The sequence below is a fragment of the Castor canadensis genome, chromosome 3, assembly GCF_047511655.1.
Source record: "Castor canadensis chromosome 3, mCasCan1.hap1v2, whole genome shotgun sequence".
NCBI lineage: Eukaryota > Metazoa > Chordata > Mammalia > Rodentia > Castoridae > Castor > Castor canadensis.
The window spans coordinates 120911993-120932046 of record NC_133388.1 but is presented as its reverse complement, the minus strand read 5'-3'; the positions used below and the strand labels follow the sequence as shown (position 1 = coordinate 120932046).

At 35.8% G+C, this 20054-nt stretch overlaps 1 protein-coding gene across 1 annotated transcript in view; it reads right to left on the bottom strand.

Moving 5' to 3' along the window:
- Positions 1 to 84: 84 nt before the first annotated feature.
- The window catches only part of Cpa6 (carboxypeptidase A6), a 354550-nt gene continuing 334580 nt past the window's right edge, over positions 85 to 20054 (bottom strand). Inside the window, exons 9-11 of the mRNA XM_074066936.1 lie at positions 10500 to 10702; positions 4238 to 4322; positions 85 to 795 (exon numbers count right to left, since the gene is read on the bottom strand). Coding sequence (XP_073923037.1) covers positions 608 to 795; positions 4238 to 4322; positions 10500 to 10702 — 476 coding nt within the window. The 3' untranslated portion in view covers positions 85 to 607. The remainder of the gene's footprint in view (positions 796 to 4237; positions 4323 to 10499; positions 10703 to 20054) is intronic.

Sequence of the window (20054 nt, the reverse complement as noted above, 5' to 3'; positions counted from 1 at the left end):
AATCTCTTTAATGAATGTCATTGGAATTTTGATGGGAATTGCATTAAACATGTAGATTACTTTGGGGAGTATCAACATTTTTACTATGTTGATTCTACCAATCCATGAGCATGGGAGATCTCTCCACTTTCTATAGTCTTCCTCAATCTCTTTCTTCAGAAGTGTATAGTTTTCCTTGTAGAGGTCTTTCACATCTTTTGTTAGGTTTACACCTAGGTATTTGATTTTGTTTGAGGCTATTGTAAATGGAATTGTTTTCATACATTCTTTTTCCGTTTGCTCATTGTTAGTGTATAGAAATGCTAGTGATTTTTCTATGTTGATTTTATGTCCTGCTACTTTGCTATAGCTATTGATGATGTCTAGAAGCTTCTGAGTAGAGTTTTTTGGGTCTTTAAGGTATAGGGTCATGTCGTCTGCAAATATGGATATTTTGACAGTTTCTTTACCTATTTGTATTCCTTTTATTCATGAGAAGGCTTTTTAAAGTCCATAGATATGTTCAGTCTAAACAGTTCCCTTTCTCCTTAAAAACAATTTCCACCCTGGGCTTAGCAGCTTTTGGTCAGAGCAGCTCTCTCTGGTCTGGTCTGACCCTTCGGCCCTCTCAGGGACACTTCTTTAACAGATGCATTGTGATATTCTTCACAGCCAGCATGGTCTCTGTGCAGGTGGGTCTGATGAGTATCTCTGGGAGCAAAAATCCAAAATGTCCAGTGTCACGCAGTTCAAAAGCAAATGCATAGGGTATTCCATTTTTGTAAGCCCAATCCATTGAGCTACCAGAGCTTACATCTAAAAGTTAAAAAAAAAGTTAGCCTTACTAAAGTATCTGCATAATTTATATATATATATATAAATGTTTCATAATTTATATCTGTATGTATAGTGCTTTATATGTACATATATAGTGCTTGCTTACTAAGCTGTGCTAAATCCTTCATTTCAGTAAGAATGATGTAACAGTAGTTCTTTGGCATCTGCCTCATGAACTTATAAATCACACCTCCTATCATCTTTGAGGATCTAGTCTAGGTATTAATACTTTGCCAGTCAGATGGCCTCAAATTTCTCAACCTCAATCCAATAATGTTTATCTTTATCTTCACTTTATTGACCAATAAACAGCCTACAGTGAGGAGTAGTTTCTTAGTTCTTATCACTCAGCTCTTCTCCCCTTTTAGGTCTACAATATTGAAATTTTATTTCCAGAAGCTTCCTCACTTCTACCATGTCCCCTGTTTTCCACCTCCTGCTTAACTTGTTCTTTGCTTTCAGTTTGTGGTTTCCAGATTCTTCTCTGCCTTCTTTTGGTTTTTTTGACTCTTCCCTTGGCCATGGTCAATTACTAAGTTTCTCACCCCTCCCATGCCTCCTCCCTTTCCTTTCTCTGCCTTTATTTTGCTAATCCTTGGCCTCTGGCCCAGTTTTTCCACTTTCACTTCAGGGAGGAGAGCTGAGAAAGTTTTTGCTATATAGGATCCCAAACATTCACTGCCTATCACGGCAGCCTTTTTCTGAGCTCCCTTTTTAATGTTTCACACTTACTGAATCTTTCCCATTCTCTTCTGGTATTGCCCCTCACTTTACCACTGTCTTTCAATTTCTAGATTATTATCCCATCATCATCTCTACTAACATCAGAGCCCTCTGATGTTTCTCTTTCTACAGGAAGACATGTTGCTTGTCTTTTACACAAGTCATCTCTTGACACCATTTGTTATGTCTTCTCTGTAATGGGAAGATCTCTTTTCCAGGACCTTGTTTCATTCATGAACACCCTCTCTCTTGAATCTACAATTGCTCAAGGACTCCTTCCTCCTCTTGATCCTTCCATATACCCTTGGATACCATCTTCTTTGTCTTCTTTATAACTCGCTTATGTTGCATCTACATCCTCAAACACTTTCTGTCTGGTTCTTGCCTTACCTGTCTATTAAACTTTCCTCTGGAAGTCACCAATGACTGCTGATCTAATCTCCTTTTCTGGTTTTTGTTTTCTCCTCAGATCCTGCTTTCAGCTTCTCCACAGCACTTCACATAGCTGAAAATACATTCAGGCAAGTCTTTCCTTCTGACCCTGTGACCTCACATATTCTAGCTTTTTAGCACAGTGCTAAAAGTAGCCTGCCTGCAATGCCCTGTCTCCAATCTCACCACCTGCTATGTGGCTTCTCTGTGCCTCACTCTCCCATTTTCAAAAAGGGGACAATGCTAATACTCATTGCATAGGTTGAAAATTAAATGGAATAATAAATTATTTGAAAACACTTAGGATATATTAGCTATTATTATTTTATATCTTTACATCTCTGAAAGTCTAGTATATAGCTTTTAGTACAACAGATTCTTAGTAATCATTTATTAAACAAATAAATATTTCACAGAAAAATCTTTTTATACTTTTTCTTGAAATGTATATGATCCAGTTTGATATACTACTATAATTATTACTGTTATTGTTGCTGATGTTATTGTTGTTAAATTTCCAGAACATGTTCATTTACTCAAATAATGCTTTTTCATGCTATTTCATCCTAGGGCAAGTAAGGATGAATTTATTATGTAAAGATTACAACTAAATGGCTCTGCTGTTTTTCAGATACCTTTTCCTTTGGTTAAGGACAGAAGATTGGCTGTGGCTTCAGTGTCCCTCTAGTTAGAATACATTGGAACTACAAATAGTAGTCATTAGCCAAAGTCAGAGACAGTATGTGCCAACCATTAAATCAGGGTGATGTTACAGGCTCATTTCTATGGTAACAGATTGTTCTCAGTAAATATAATACTATGACTGTGTCTTTACAGCAAGCTGAAAAGGTGAGCTGTTAGATTTAAAAAATTAATGCTTAAAAATTTTTACATATGTATTACATTGATATTAGTTTGCAATCTGATTTCCTTTAAACACTGTTTTTCTCCTTTCAGGATGACTATTGAAAAACAGTTCTAGCTGGGCATTGTGGTACATGCCTGTAAGCCCAGCACTTAGGAGGTTAAGGCAGGATTGCTAGTTTAGGCTAGCTGTAGCTATATAGCAAGCTCCAGACCAGCCTGAGGTATATAATGAGACCCTATGAAAAAGAAAGAAAAAAAAAAAGGGGGGGGGGGGAGGAAAAGAAAGGAAGGAAGAGAGGGAAGGAAGGAAGGAGGAAGGAAAGGATGGAAGGAAGGAAGGAAGAAAGAAGGAAGGAAGGAAAGGAGGGAAGGAAGAAAGGAAGAAAGAAAGCAGTTCTATAAAGTTCAGCATGGGACCAGTAATCATGGACCCTGAAAACCTATTGATACTTGTGTCATTCTCATGATTAGTATAAATTTATTGGACTAGTAACATTAATTGACAAACTAAGTTTTGTTCTGAAGGTTAAAGAAAGTGAGAGGTAAGACATTAAGGACAGTGAGATTAAAGACATCAAGGAGAAATTTGTTCCCTTACCGAGAGCATTATCAGCCAATATCTATGCAAATTCATAGCAAGTGTGTTTACCATCCTGCATACACAAACATTCAAATATGCATGATTTCTCACTAGATTTTTTTCTAGTTACATAGTCAATAAATTTTAGAATTTGAAAGGCCATAAGAAATGATCTAGTCCAATTCATCATGTTACAATAGAATTTCTATTTTGGAAATTAAAAAGCACAGAATTAATAAATATCTTGGCTAGAATGACTCACCTGGCAGATTTAGGACAAGACCACATCTTATGGTTCTTTTTCAAAGTTCTTTCCATATACTGTTGTTCATTATTTTATGTAAAACAAGAAATACTTTTAAACCACCTTTGAAGGGAAAATGCAGCTGAAGATGCTAAGTCAGAAACAGCATTTCATAACAAGAATGGTGGAGGAAAGGAATAAAAGGGAAACTGTTGTAGGGCTGAAACATTTGCTTCATTATCTTCCCGAGGCCCATTTCCACCCTTACAGTGCTTACGATTGCTTAAGGAGCCCATTTTGGTACTTTCTAATGTCAGAAGCTCTCAATTCAACTCGTAGTCATTACCACACACTTAGCATATTCTCTGCTTAGAATTTGTTTAAATTGGTACAGTGATTTCTGTCAAGCTGTGTAAAACTAATCAGATATAAACTCCTTCCATCTTCCTTGGCTAATTTGATAGTACAAATTTCACTATAGGGAGAACATGCTCTCTCCTTTGTAAAAGGAAATCATGATACAGGATATTGATTCAAGAGAGATGATTCAAACACAACATAAACATGAAACTTACACAATGTACTGGACGCAGGTCCGTATCTGTACCGTACCCCATGTACTGAGCGAAGTGCTTTCACAGCTTTATAAGCTGCAGATTCCTGTGAGGGAGAATGGAGAAATTAGGTCAGTTTGTGTGGTTGCATTGAAACTTTTAGCAACATTAGCGCATTGCTTGAGCCTTGCTGGTCATCAACACAGAGCACAGTGATGGGCATAGTAGCTAATAGCTATATTTAATAATAATAATAATATATTATGTCACATGGTGCATCTTGTAACTTACTATACTTTTATTTTTATTTTTGTGGTGTTAGGGATCAAAACATATTTTACGACACATCCTTTCACTGATTGAGCCTCATAATAAACCAGTGACCAATAATATTTCTATTTTGTAGATGAGAAAAGGAAAGCTCAGTGAGGTCAAATGGGATTACACATCAAAGAGTGGGTGAGCTGGGATAAGTACCCATATTTTCTAAGGCTGATTTTGTGTTCTGTCCTCCTCATTTCATTCAGGGGGCATCTATTTCTGTGTATTACAGCATGTTTGACAGGGCAGGGACAATGTCAGTCTTACTCAAGGTTCATACCAGTCCTTAGCATCTATGTATAGCAGATGCTTAATCAATATTTCTCATGCAAATGTGGAGTAAGCATGTCTGTAAGAGTAAAAAGATAATCATATTGATCCTTAAGTATATATTTCAGTGGACATGTACAAGGTATTTAAAATACATCTTGATCAATTACGAAACCACCAAGTAAGAATGACTTCTCTCCTGCTATGTGTTTATTCTAACTGGGAACAAGAACATCAATTTCAGAATGCTTCATGACTTCTCAGGTTACAGGAGCCTCTCACAGAACTTAGGTGCTGCTAAGATACAGAATTTTTAAGGTGGAACTGTTCCTGTTAATATCAAAAGTCAGGACAAATCCTCAACATAGTGAAAAATCCTAAACCGTAGATCATCTAACAGGAACTAGAATATTATCTGTCCTTTAAAACATCTTCAAATGATATAAAAGCACTAGTTTTAACAAGGAGTTAGAGAAGTATTGTATGACAAGCAAGAAGAAAAGAAGTATGTTGAAACCAGTATACAATTCTCCCATTTCAATTTGCCTATGAATAATTTAGTACTTTAATTGAAGCACTCTGGACAACATAGTGATGCATGTTGGACGGAGCCTCAGGTTGCCATCTTTATTCAGTTCAGGGATGCATAAGGCAGTGTTTGCACTATATCCTCCTTGTGGATACGCAGGGACCAGGCTCCAGGAGCTGGCAGACTACTTATTATTGATCTCACTGATGATGACATTCTTCTCACAGGAGCCAACAGGAAAGGAAAGTAAACACAATAATGAGGCATCTTTTTTTTTTTTTTTTTTTTTCATTTTTCTTTTATTATTCATATGTGCATACAAGGCTTGGGTCATTTCTCCCCCCTGCCCCCACCCCCTCCCTTACCACCCACTCCACCCCCTCCCGCTCCCCCCCTCAATACCCAGCAGAAACTATTTTGCCCTTATCTCTAATTTTGTTGTAGAGAGAGTATAAGCAATAATAGGAAGGAACAAGGGGTTTTGCTGGTTGAGATAAGGATAGCTATACAGGGCATTGACTCACATTGATTTCCTGTGTGTGGGTGTTACCTTCTAGGTTAATTCTTTTTGATCTAACCTTTTCTCTAGTTCCTGGTCCCCTTTTCCTATTGGCCTCAGTTGCTTTAGGGTATCTGCTTTAGTTTCTCTGCGTTAAGGGCAACAAATGCTAGCTAGTTTTTTAGGTGTCTTACCTATCCTCACCCCTCCCTTGTGTGCTCTCGCTTTTATCATGTGCTCATAGTCCAATCCCCTTGTTGTGTTTGCCCTTGATCTAATGTCCACATATGAGGGAGAACATACGATTTTTGGTCTTTTGAGCCAGGCTAACCTCACTCAGAATGATGTTCTCCAATTCCATCCATTTACCAGCGAATGATAACATTTCGTTCTTCTTCATGGCTGCATAAAATTCCATTGTGTATAGATACCACATTTTCTTAATCCATTCGTCAGTGCTGGGACATCTTGGCTGTTTCCATAACTTGGCTATTGTGAATAGTGCCGCAATAAACATGGATGTGCAGGTGATAATGAGGCATCTTTATGGAGAATGTTCTAAGATTTCAACATCTTCTTCAACAGTCTTAGCAATATTCCATGGCAAGGGCAGAGATTTCTACATTTAGAAAATTACTGCATTCTGCTGGTCAGGAGATTTTTTTGTTCCTCATTATTTCTGATGAGTAAATTCACAAAAATATATTAAGAAAAAAAATAGCTACATTGCCTATTTACACAAAACTTTGTATAGTTTTAACCTTCTGAGCTCACTGCACTCCTGCCATTTGTGTACAGGTACATATTTATAAGGGGTTTAGATATGACCTATCCACAAAAATTAAAATTTTCATCATTTTTCCCAAGAATTGCTTTTCAGACTGGTACAGTTAGACACATATTTAAAAGACTACTTAGGTGATTCCTCCTTCTTCCATTGTTTTCTTTTCCCCATTGTCCAAAAGAAACTTTGTTTCATTTACTGATCCTCAACTAAGTAAGGGGAACATTTTTTTCTTTATTGTTGTGCTTGGTAGGGTACATTGTGGCATTTACGAAGGTTTCTACAATGTATCAAATATATCATACTTGAATTCACCCTCTCCACTACTCCCAATTCCTGGAACAATTTCAGCAGGTATCATTTTTGCATTTACGTGTACGTGTACACATTTTTTGCACTGTATTCACTCTTCTACCCCCCCTTCCCTGCCACCTCCACCTTCCCATTGGTGCCAACCTTCCCCCTGGGCAGGACCTGCTCTGCCCTCCTGTTCTCTGATTTTGCAGAAAATTAAAAAGATAAAAAGAAAAACATGATATTTTTGCTAGCTTGAGATAAAGATAGCTACACAGGGAGTTTCCTTCTGATATTTCCATGCATATATGTGTTATACCCTCAATTGACTTATCTCCTCTAATTATTTACATTCTATCTTAGTCCCTTTTTTATGATGGTTTCAGCTGGTTTAAGATTTCTATATTAATTCCCATATAGAGAGTATATCACCTATAATCAAGTTCTTACTTTCCTTCTTTTACCCTACCCCTCACATTTTTATTAAAATATTTTCATATTTAAAGCAACTGAATGACTTAAAATATTAGCAGAGACACTTAAATACTGATGGAATGTCTTTGAACATGTTTAACAGAATTTAATGGTTTTGGGTTACATTCAGGGATGGCCTAGATTCTGTGAGTGTTTAATCTTAGTTTTAGTGATTTACCTTGTGTTTAACCCATTCCAGGATTTCTCAATAAATGACACTATTGACTTGTGGGCTGAGTAATTTTTTGCTGCAGTGGTGGTAGTGAAGAAGTTGGGATGTTTAGAAACATCTTTGGCCATTAGATGAGAATTGCAACCCCCATCCCTGTTTTGACAATCAAAAACGTCTCCAGACATTGTCAGATATTCATTCGGAGGCAAATTCATCCTGGTTAAAATCATTGACTTTCCTTATACCACATCCTCCAAACCAAGACAAAGGAAAATAGGCTGAACTCATGGTGGGAAGATAAATTTAAAATTTGGAGAACATTCTCATATAATAATTTTTATAATCTGCATACTCTCTGTTTTAAAAATATTAATAGACACTGTGCCAAAAAGGACTGAATGTTTGTCTATAAAAATATTATGATACAGGTGGTTAGGGTGTCAGGTTAATAAAAACAACAGCTATTGCACTGTAATAACAGCTAAATGAAAACCTACTTGACCCACACAGCAGTTGAAGAATAGTACTATAGAGTGTAGCTATCACCTTTTCAATATTTCTTTTTTGGAGGTACTGGGGGTTGAACTCAACGTTCACACTTGCTAGCTAGGTGCTCTATCACTTGAGCAATACCTCCAGCACTTTTTCTTTTGGTTATTTTTGAGATAGGGTTTTACTTTATGCCAAGACCAGTCTGGACTGCAATCCTATCCTTTCAGTGTAGCTAGGATGATAGGCATGTGATACCACGTCCTGCTTTTTATTGGTTGAGATGATGGTCTTGTGGACTTTTTGCCCAGACTGTCTTCAAACCGCAATCATCCCAGTCTCCTTAGTAGCTAGGATTACAGGCTTGAGCCACTGTAGCTTTTATAATATTTCTAAAATGAGGGAATTCACTCAGAATTCTTGGAATGCCAAGAACAAACTCCACCTTTGGACAGAATGAAAGCATTCCACAGTTGTCTTCTGGCTCTTCACATATCCCTTATTTCTTACAGGTCTTGGCCTTCTACATCAGAAATTTCCAAAATCACAAGCAGTTGGTACAGAATTTGGAGTTCAAAAAATTTGATGTTTTATCCAATCATGTATTATAATACAATAAAAAATATTTGGTCTTGGGTTCTTGACATGTGTTCCTAAAACTCTTGGAACCTCCAGAATGATAGGTTTGTGTGCTACAGAAATGATTGGTGGCTGGGTGCCTCTCTATATAGTTTCAGGATAGGGACTACTACCAGAAAGACAAAACCATACAAACAGGGGGTTGGAACTTTCAGCTCCATCCCCCAGCCTCTGCAGAAGGGAAAGAGGGAAGAGACCAAATTTATCAGTGGGCAATAATTTGGTCAATTGTGTATATATAACAAGATCTCTGTAAAATCCCCTAAACAATGGGATTCGGAGGCCTCCTGGGTTGGTGAGCATATGGAAGTGCTGGGAGGGTTATTCTCCTGGAGGAGGCATGGAAGCTCTAGGGCCCCAGACCTTGTCTCCTCTACCCCAGACCTTGTCTTATTCATCTCTGTTATTTAACTGTTTAACTGAGTCAGGTGTTTTAGAATAAATTGGTAATAGTAAGTAAAACACTTTCCTGGGCTCTTTGAGTCATTCTAGTAAATTACTAAAACTGAGGAGGGGTAGTGTGAACCTGGAACTCTTTAGCCAAGTCACACAGAAGTATGAATAATGTGGGAACCCTAACGTGGGAACCCCCTGCTTGTTGTTGATATATAAAGTTAGGAAAGTCTTGTGGGACTGAATCTTTAAATTGGAGTCTGACACCACGTCTGGGTAGTTGGTGACAGAATTGAATTGGACATCTAGTTGGTGTCAGAGATGTAATGTTGGAAGAGATACCACATGTTTGGTGTCAGAAGTTTAAAAAAAACAACCCTCAAACATTCATACCAAAGGGTAAACAAAAATTTAAGTTTATAGCTCAACAAATGATCACAAATTGAGCACATTCTTGTAATCACCATCTAGATCAAGGAATAGAACAACAGCAGCAACTCAGAAACCCCTGTACCTCCTCCTAATCACTGCACCCCTCCCTACTCCCCAAAGGTAATGCTATCCTAACTTCTAACACTATTTATTAGTTTTTCTTGGTTTTGAACTTTATAGGCCTGTAGATGCTCTAGGCTCTAAAATGAATTCACTTTAAGATGAGTTATGCCCTGCAGGGGACAGCTTGTCGAGTTTCAGAAATAAAAAGAAAAGGAGCTCTGCCTTTTCACTTTCAAGCAGTCTTATGCCCAAAAGTCTGTTCATTCTTAGCACTAACTTGTCAGATACATGCCCAGAGACTTACTATCATTAAGCAAATAGCACTTATAAATTAAAACTTGCCTTTAATTAATGAGTACCAGGCTATAATTTATGAACAATTATTGACTCAATAAAGCTAATTATGGCCCTGCATATGTGACCAATGACTCTAATACTAATCAAATCTATCATGACCTTTTCCTTATAACCTGTAATAAGAATGTCAATAGGCTTGAAATTACATTTGAGAAGCAATATACTGGTTAAAAGCAACAACTCTGGTGCTACACTTGGGGCTGAGTCCTGCTATGACACTTAGTAGCTCTGTGTCTTTGGTTTAATTACTTAGTCTCCCTGGGTCTCAGTTTCCCTCTCTGTAAAAGGGGAACAAAAAAAGCTTTGAAGAAACCATGGATGGCAGAGTATGTCTAAAGTTCCAGCACTTGGGAGGCTGAGACAGGAGGAAAATGAGTTGAGGCCAACCTGGGCTATAAGTGAGACCCTGTTTAAAAAAAAAGTTATGAAGAATAAGTGAGTTAGTGTATATAAAATATTTGTTGGAATAAACACAATATGTTTGTTATTATGACTAGCACTTAGGATGTCTTAGCATCAGAAAAGAAGCATGAAGCCATATATATATATATATAGTCAAATACTTACCACACAGCTGAAATTGGGGATTGTCGCATATTTATAGGAATAGGGATACAGCAACATCTGAGCATAGGCATGAAAAGAGAGGTAAGCTCTAATATGCTTTCTGTGTTTTCGGAGAAAGTTAGCTACAGCCTTCACTTCTGGCTCAGACTCCGGAAAAGGACCACAGTATGTGTCATCACAAGGGTGCACAGAGGCTCCTTCATCTGCAAGTCAGAAAAGAAAATGGGATGAGAAAGCAAGCAGGGAAGAGGCAAGAAACACAAATACATGCTGTTAAAGGGTGATTTTCTTTTTATTTCTATAAACAGATGACATTATTAAGCAATTCATCTAATTTTTCATTTATGGCAGTTAATACCGAAAATATTAAGGTGATTCAAGCCCCCACACATGATAGGAGGGCTAAATGGGAACCAGGTACTGATTATTTAAACCTGCTATATTTAAACCTGCTATAAAAACTTTAAAGGAATGACTCTCTCTTCTTTGAGAGACTAATTCTACATAATTCTCTAAAGCAGGGTAGGCCTTGCACTTACGTGCTGCACGACACCTGCACTTTCTTTTCACTACATTCAACACACTTGTAATTAGTGTTTGATATTTATTTATTTAACATTCAATCAATGTTTACATTGTTCTAGGTGCCTGGGATACAACACAGGGAAAAAAAAAAATCCCTGCTCTAATAAAACCTAGATTCTATTTGGATTCTTTGTTGGACCCTAATGCTCTGTGGAGGCAGGCACTTTGTCTCTTTTGCTGGATACCTAGCTTCTAGAACAATAGTAAGAGTTCTACAAATGTTTGCTAAATAAGTCAATGTCAGATCAAAAGAAAAGGCTAAACACATGTAAAAGTGTCTGATATGATACAAATATTAATATAGCAAGAACATGAAGACAGGTCAGAAATAATTTCGCAGAACACATGCTGAAGAAAAACTAGATCCTGTGCAAAATACATTCTCTGAAGAACTGTTTATGTTGTCTCAGGTAGAGGAGAACGCTAAGACACCCAGAAAACATATGTTTAAAAATTAAATCATGTAAATTTACCCTCACAAGTATTACCTATGGGAATGTTTCGGAGAAAATAAGATACAATTCACAATGTCTAGTAATTAACCTACCAAATATGCATGATTATCAGAAATAAAATCTTTTAAATATTAGTATATATTAATTGTACAAAGGGAATTTCCCTGTATATAATGTACTTTGATCAAATATCACCCCCTCTACTATTCTTTCTTATGCTCCCCCGCTGCCTTTTAAAACAATTAATGGGTTTTATTATTCTATTTTCATGTATGAATATTAAATACTTCAATCACATTCACCACCCCCCTTCACTCTCTTCTTTCACCCTCCCCATCCTGTTGGTTCTCACCTCCGAAGAGTCTCCCTGTTTTATGCTGTGTCATTTCTTTTTCTCACTCTCTCTTTCTTCTTCTCTCCCTCCCCTCCCCTCTCATTCCTCCCTCCCTCTCTCCCTCCCTCCCTCTCACTTCTCCCTCCCTCTCTCCCTCTCTTCCTTCCTTTCTTCCTTTCTTTCTTCCTTCCTTCCTTCCTTCCTTCCTTCCTTCCTCTCTCTCTCTTCTTTTTTTGCCTAGATTCCCCATATGAGAGAGAACATGTGATGTTTTCCTTTCTCAGTCTGGCTTATTTCACTTAACATGAGAGTCCCAGTTCCTTCCATTTTCCTGCAAATGACATAATTAGTAATAAAATTTTAAACATCTAGTAAAAAGTCTGTAACCAGGAGCTGAGCTAGAGCTCTAGACTATGTTCATGAACATAATGTCTCAGCATTGTAAAGATGACAATTCTTCCCTATTTATCCTCTTGTTCGTTTAATTTCAACAAAAATTGAATTAGAGACTCAGGATTTTGGGAAAAAACTCAATTAAAAACTCTAAAGTTTTAAAGTTGATTTTTAATTGATACATAATAATTGCACATAGTTATGGAGTACAATGTGAAAATTTGATTCATGTGTGCAGAATGTAATAATTGAATTAAGGCAATAAGCATTTCCATCTCCTTAAACATTTACCATTTCTTTGTTTTTGGAGTCTACAAACTCTTCTGTTCTAGTTCTTTATAAAATATATAATAAAAAAGAAAAAATCTGAAAAAGTATAAGAAGTCATCTGAAACTTACTATACGTGATTATCCTACTGTGCTATAGAACACTAGAACCTAATCTCCTATCTAACTATATTTTGGTACCTGTTCTCTAAACTTACTCGTTTCTATCCATCATAGCCTCTAATAACAAGTACAATTCTACTTTCTCCTTCTATGAGATCAATGTTGTTAACTTTACATATGAGCGAGAACATGCAGTATTTGTCTTTCTGTATCTGGCTTATTTTACTTAACATATCATTCTTCAGAAGAACGCCACAATTTTTGATGAGGAACAACTAGCTAGGAAAATCTTAGAAGGGCAAAGAGGAGAGACATCCTCCCAAGTATTTGGTTAAAACATGCTGCATAGGTGTAATAATAGAAATTATATGACACTGATTCAGGAATAGAGTTGTAGACCAATGGAACAGAATAGATAAGAAATTTGTTATATGCATTGAGAGAAGAATCACAAATCACCATGGAAATGGTTGCTTAGTGAGTGATGTTGAGAAAATGAGCTCATTATATGGAGAAAACAGAGTTGGATCCTTACTGTATATATAAGCAAAAGTAAACACTATTCCCTCCCAATTTTAAAAATCTTTTTATTAGCATATGTTAGTTGTATAGGGAAATTTCACTGTGACATTTACATATGTGCTTACAATGTATCTCAATTAGATTCGCCCTCTCCATCATTCTCCCACATCACCCTTCTCCCTTCTTAGAACAATTTCAACAGTTTTCATTATATATCAACCATATTCACCCTTCTTCATCTTCTTCATTTACCCTCCCCCTCCCAGTGATACCCACCCTCCCCAGACATGTCCTGATCTGTCTTTTATTAGAACATTTACTTTAGAAAACTTGCTATCACAAATTCTTTCTCTGTCCCTTCAGAAATGTTTTTCTGAAAGAAGAAAGATAGCCCCAGCCAGTGACTGTCAGACATCAGATATCTCCCCTTATTGGTAGGAGGGTAGGAATCTGACTGCCTTGGGCATGTTGTAGCAAGTCATAAAGCAAACTTCTGTCAAGAAAGATGAGCTAAAATTTGCTTTTCCTTTGGGTAAGTTAGGCCTTACCCAAAAGGAAAATAGAAAATAGAAAATAGAAAATAGATGGTCTCTGAAGCAAAATTTCCAGTTTAATGATTTAAATAAAAAAGTCATGGTAAGCAAGCAACCAACATGAGTTTTTGGTTATTGGCAGTTAGGTGCTTTCTTCAGCCACTTTGCATTGCATCATGCTTCTGAACGGGCTTACAGAATATGGGGATGGTATGAGAGAGGTGTTCTCAAACAGCTAAGTTTCACTGGTGAAGATTTTGTGCAGGGTAAGGGTTGGGGAGCAGGGCTTTGAAAATATACTTGACCATTTATAATGAATGTGTAATTAAGATGGTAACTGTTGAGGGCTTAGAAACTAATATCAGAAAAATAAAGAAGAAAGAAAGGAAAAGTTTCTGGGAACATTTTAGATATTAGAAAGCAGTTTTTCCAAATTTTCCTTAAAATAAGTTTTTATTTAAGCAAAAGCTAGATTTTTATTAAAGCAGAGGTGATTATAAAGCAACTCTCTAAAAGAAACTGAAGGCAGGCCACTTATACAACCAATCACATCCCAAAATAAAATATTTTTAAAGTATAATTTAACATTGGAAGGGCTTTTTATAATCCTTCTATCACAAGTAAGAGCCAGAATTTGAAAATAGCTTCTTTGTACAGAATCTGTTAGCAATGCCATGACCATACCTGCACCACCACCTCTTTATTTGGACTCATCATGTGCCATGTTTTTTAAATACAGATTTTCTTTAATATTCACATCAACTTTATGTGGTACTCAGTATTATAGTCACAATTTTATGAAAAGAATAAGAAACTATATCCCCCAACTACTTTAGAAGATAACATAAATCAGACCATAAGCAACAATGTAGTAATAACTGTAAGGGACTAGCTGGACATGGTAGCACTCTTCTATAATTCTAATACTTAGGAGGCTTAGGCAGGAGAGTCATGAGTTTAAAGCCATGATGCAAGCCTTGGCTACATACAAATACCCTGTCTCAAAACCAAAACAAAATAATAAATGTAAAGGGCTTATATTTTCTAATTAAAAGTAAAAGATTGAGTACAACTTAACAGCATTTGTTGAATAGTTCTGTTCTAGATACTGTGTTATACAGTGGGGATGCAAATATGAAAAAGTCAGATTCTGAGTTGAGGAAAATATAGATTAGCCTAGAAGGTAAACACATAATAGACAATGTTCTGAAAGCAGAGAAAAGGGTAATTACCACTTGTGAGTATTCAGAGAAATACTCACAAGTATTTTTAGCAGAGAAAATGTCTAGAAAGATATGAGTTAGAAGACAGTTTGGTGGCAGAGGCCACTATGGGAAGGGGACTAGGAAGTAGTGAGGAGGTCTGGCAGAGGTGAACCAATGTGGGTTATAATACACATGTGCATGGTAACAACACTAGGCATCTCTCCATATACCCACCTTTATCTCAAACTAGCAAAATCGCTGTGTTTTTCTTATTATCTTTTATGTTTTCTCTTCAACAAAATCAGAGAACAAGAGGGCAGAACAGGTTTTGCCTGGAAGTGGTAGGGGAGGGGAGTGGCCCAAATAATGTATACACTTGTAAAAAATGGAAAAATGGTAAAATAAAATTAAGATTAAAAAAACATGTAAAAACAGAAAAAAAAACAAGTTAGTTTAGGGTAATGAAAATAAATCAATACTGGTATAAAGGCAAGAAAAGTTTAGTATTAACGTTCAGCAGAAAATGTGAGTTAGGGAGTTTGGGTGGATGAGCCTAGGGTGGTAATTAGGGCTAGTTCATGCAACATCTTATGTATTATGCAAATGAGGTTGTAGTATCCTGTAGGAAGTAAAGAACTTCTGTGGTGCTCAAAAATGCACCACTTGGATTTTCTGCAGTGGCATGTATAGTTAAACTGACAGCTCCACCCACCACCACTCTGGCTCCATCACAGCACACTCTTCCAGACCACACTTCTTCCACTGTTTCTCCTAGTCAGTGATTGATCATGGTAGAGGTTTTTTAGGGTGGTGCCATTCTTGCAAGATGCAGGTATCCTCCATTGGGAAATTTTGGCTCCCTTTGGGCTTGACTCAGTCATTTTTAGTGCAGCACTTCAGTCTGAGCCTCTTTCAACCCTTCACTTCCCCTCTCCTTTCATAAGTTTCTGACCTGCATCATAGTATTTGACTTTCCCATCCTTTCTTGCTTCCTGTCTTTTATTCTTCATAGAACTCAGGGTGTGTGGCTTTTTCATATTCAAATTCCCATTGCATAACCTGGTGTCTAGAATAGAAGTTTTCTCCAATAAATCACTTCTATCTCTAATAGTGTTTCTTTTTTGGAAGTCCTAACTTAACATAACTATGAAGGTTTTTTAAAATGAAGGTTTATTGAGATATAAATTATAGACAATAAAATTAACCCTTTTAAAGTATTCAATTCAGTGGTTTTTAGTATGCTTACAGAGCTGTGTACCCATCATACTATCTAATTTTAGAACATTTGCATTACTCCAAAAAAAAGAAACCCTACATTTATTAGCAGTCAACTAATATATCTCTTTTGCAGTTTCTCAACCACAAAGGGTTTTAAGACTTGGTCAGATTTTCATTTTAGCTTGGCCTTATTAAATTTTATAAGGATAGCCCTTTTGTAATAGGAAAGTTTATAATCAGGAACTCAATTCAAGTTACAACAATCCAGGCCAGAGATGTTGGCAGTTGGAAATAGGGCAGTAGTATTAGGAGTTGCACCAATGGAATTCATTAAATAAATATGTGGAAGATTAAACTAATTGGACTCGGTGATTGGTTGACTATGTAGGGCAAAGAAGAGGGTGGTTGATCACACCCTGTATTTCTGGGTTGGTTGACTGAGTTGATAGTTTTATTGATTGAAATACCAAATAGATGAAGGGAAATTTGAACTTGCAGAGAGGAAAGAATTGATGAAATTCCTTTTAGACATGTTGAGTTTGAGGAGGTGGGGCTTCCAGTACTAATATCTAAGAGGGTATCAAAGCTCAAAGGGAATATTAGACTGGAGAAAAAGATTTCATATTATAAGGGTAAAATCATTCAAAATTACTTTTGGTTGAAACAGCAACAAATGAAGCATTGAACTGTGGGATAAACTAGTAATTAAAAGAGGCAGCAAGAGTAAGAAGGAAGGAATTTTCAGGGACGTAAGAAGGACTGGGAGATGGTTTTTCTGCGTCTCATGAAACCCAGAGACTTGAATTTGAGACTTCAAGAGAGTGTGGTCTTCATGCAAAATGAAGAAGAAAAAAATGGATTTAATCTTATAGCAACAAACTAACTGGGGACTTTTGCTATAGAAAAACTAGTGAGTGGTAAGGGCAAAGACCATATATCCTATGCACTGAAGGGAATGAATAGGAAGAAGAGTGTAGGAGATAATGAGCATTGATATAGATCACAATGATTATCTTTTTCAGGAAGCTTTGTCCACATGGAAAGGAAAGACACAGAAGACAGACAAAGGTAAGCTTAGGGGTAAGAGAAAGCCTTTTTTTCTTTCTTTTTTTTTTTTTTTTGTGTGTGTGAAGGGCAAGAGCATTTCTATACAAGCAATATGGAAAAAAGCATGGAGGAAGAAGGGAGAGGGAGGAAGAAAGAAAGAGAGAGAGAGAGAGAGATGGAGGAAGGGAGGGAGAGATTGACAGGAGAAAGTTCTAGAAGGATGGAAATGGGTGATAATCAACAACCAGTAAGAAACTTTTAAATGTATTTATAATTATGTTATATATACATATGTGTATATATGCATATATACATAACATGTATGTTATGTATTTATAATTTATATATTTATTATTTTGGGGCTAATATATGAAACACACAAAAATGAAAGTTTAGAAAATGTTTCAGAGATGAGTTAAACTCTGATTAAATATTTTAGTATTTTTGTTAATCATGCAGAAAGGTAAATTCTTTTAAAATAAGGATTGGATAGGTGAAATCTAACTTAAGTACTTATTAGTGTTCAGGAATATTTTTCCTAAATTAATATAAAATGTAAGTTACGATATAAAGGAATGTGGGAACATTAAATTCCTGGTTGATTTCACAACTGGAATTTAAATGCAAAAGTATGTGCATTGAAATCTTTAGTCTCTCTGGATATTTAAAAGAATCATTTATTTCTCGAAGAATAGCCATTGTAGAGTTAAAAATGCATGGAAAAATGGTTATAATTGAATATTTAGTGGAAAGAACTTGAAATTGTATAAATGAGATGATTAAAAATATTTGTAAGAGGGAAAAAAAGAAAAGATAGTAAAGAATGATAGTAGTTTGCTAGGCTGGTGATATGCATAAGTATTTTTCCAATGTTTTATTTCTGTAATATATCAGTTGTATAAATTCTAAGAAGTATAATAGAAAAGAAAAACAGAGATCTAGGAACCAGTTTTTTCAAATGAGAAACTTTTGAAAGTTTAAAGGGAAATAGTAAAAGCAGAAAAATGGTAGGTGAACTTGGTTTTACTTTACATTTTGCAGTCACCAATCTCTGTGGGATTGATGGATATAGCTGGGTTCTCTGTAAGCAGTATTTAGTCACCATAGCATGTTTTCACTGGTTATATTTTCATTTTCAGTGTTTGTTATTGTTTTCATTTATAGCCTTTAAATTCCTCATAAATGGAATCAGAATGCCATCAAATTTTATTTTTATTTTATTTTATTTTATTTTGCCATCAAATTTTAAAAGACTATTGTAGTATTTTAAAGAATTTCTGTTTTGGGGTTGGGGGTGTAGCACTGTGGCAGAGCATCTGTCTAGCATGTGCAAGTTCCTTAGTTGAATCCCTAGCACAAGCATACATAAGAATCTTTTTCCTTTTCTTTCACGTGCATTTCCCGCTGTGAACTTGCCCTCAAATAACCTATGTTAATAAGTGGGCTAAGTTGTGAAAATAGTTAAGCGTGCACGGATGTATTCACGCACCCATGAATCCATGCATCTTTGTATAGATATAGTTATGCAACAGAACATATATAGGAGCTATTTTTGGTCACAAAACAGAATTATAATCACATGGTTTCTTCCTCTTGCTTTTTCCTTCAATTATAGTTTGGAGAACTCTGTCCTCATCAACTTGAAGTCATTCTTTTAAATTCATTCTATTGTAATTGTTACATAACTTAGTGTCCCATCTGCCTAGTTTTGGAAGTTTGCTTATTTTTCTTTCTGTTTTTCCTTTTTCTGGCACAATGAACAATCCTACAATAAAGAAAGTGGGAATATTACAACTGATTTGACATAAACAATACTATAGTAAATATCAAAGTACACAATCCTTACATTTGAGTAAGAATATTTCTGTGAGACAGATTCATAGATATAGGATACTGGTGTGAAGGATAAATTCATATGATTCAGCATTTTTAATTGTTGAAAGGATATTTTGAATTCCCATAGACTTTTGTCAGATTCCCTACTACAATTGTTACTATTTATATGTTCACAGGCAGTATGCATCATTTCTCCTTAAACCCCACCAGCAATCACCTCCAAGTGTATCACCTTTTGACTTTTGTCAGATGGTAAAAATTTAATCTGCAGGCTCACACATGCAAATGTTTTTGTATTCAGTCTCTGGATTGCTTAACAATGTCCTTAACTCATTTTATTTTCTCTTGGGCTATTTATCTTTTTCTTAACCATGAATAAAAGTGCTTTGCATAAATTGCCTGTCATCTGCATTGCATTTATCCTTGAATCTATAAATTTTGTATTTAATTGCCACAGTAACTTTTATTATTTTAGATTTAAATTTTTATATAATTACCATGTGCTTTCTTTTTAAATGGCTTTTGGGTTTCTTGTCATGGTTAAAAAAGTTTACTCTATCATTAAAGATTATAGGTACTTTCTAGATTTTCTTCTAGGAATTTTCCTAGCTAAGTCTTTGATTCTTCTGAATTTATTTTTGTATATATGTAACATATGGGTATACATTCAGGTTTTCTGGATGGATACTCAATTCTGACAGCATCATTTATTAAAAATAATAGGATTTTTATTTTCCCACTGACTCAAAATGTCACCTTAGTCACATATTGAAGTCTGCTACATACATGGATATATTTTTGGATTCACTATTCTGTTCTGCTGATCATTTTTTTATTACCATATCACTGCCCTATCAATCTGTAGCAGCATTAAAGTATGTTCTGATACAGGGATCTTTTTCACAGCTTTATTTATTTTTGTCCACTTATTTTTCATATAAGCTTTATGATTATATGATCATATGATCATATAATACCCTATGATGGATAGGCTTGGGATTTTTATAACATCTTATACTAGTGAAGGTGGCACATTA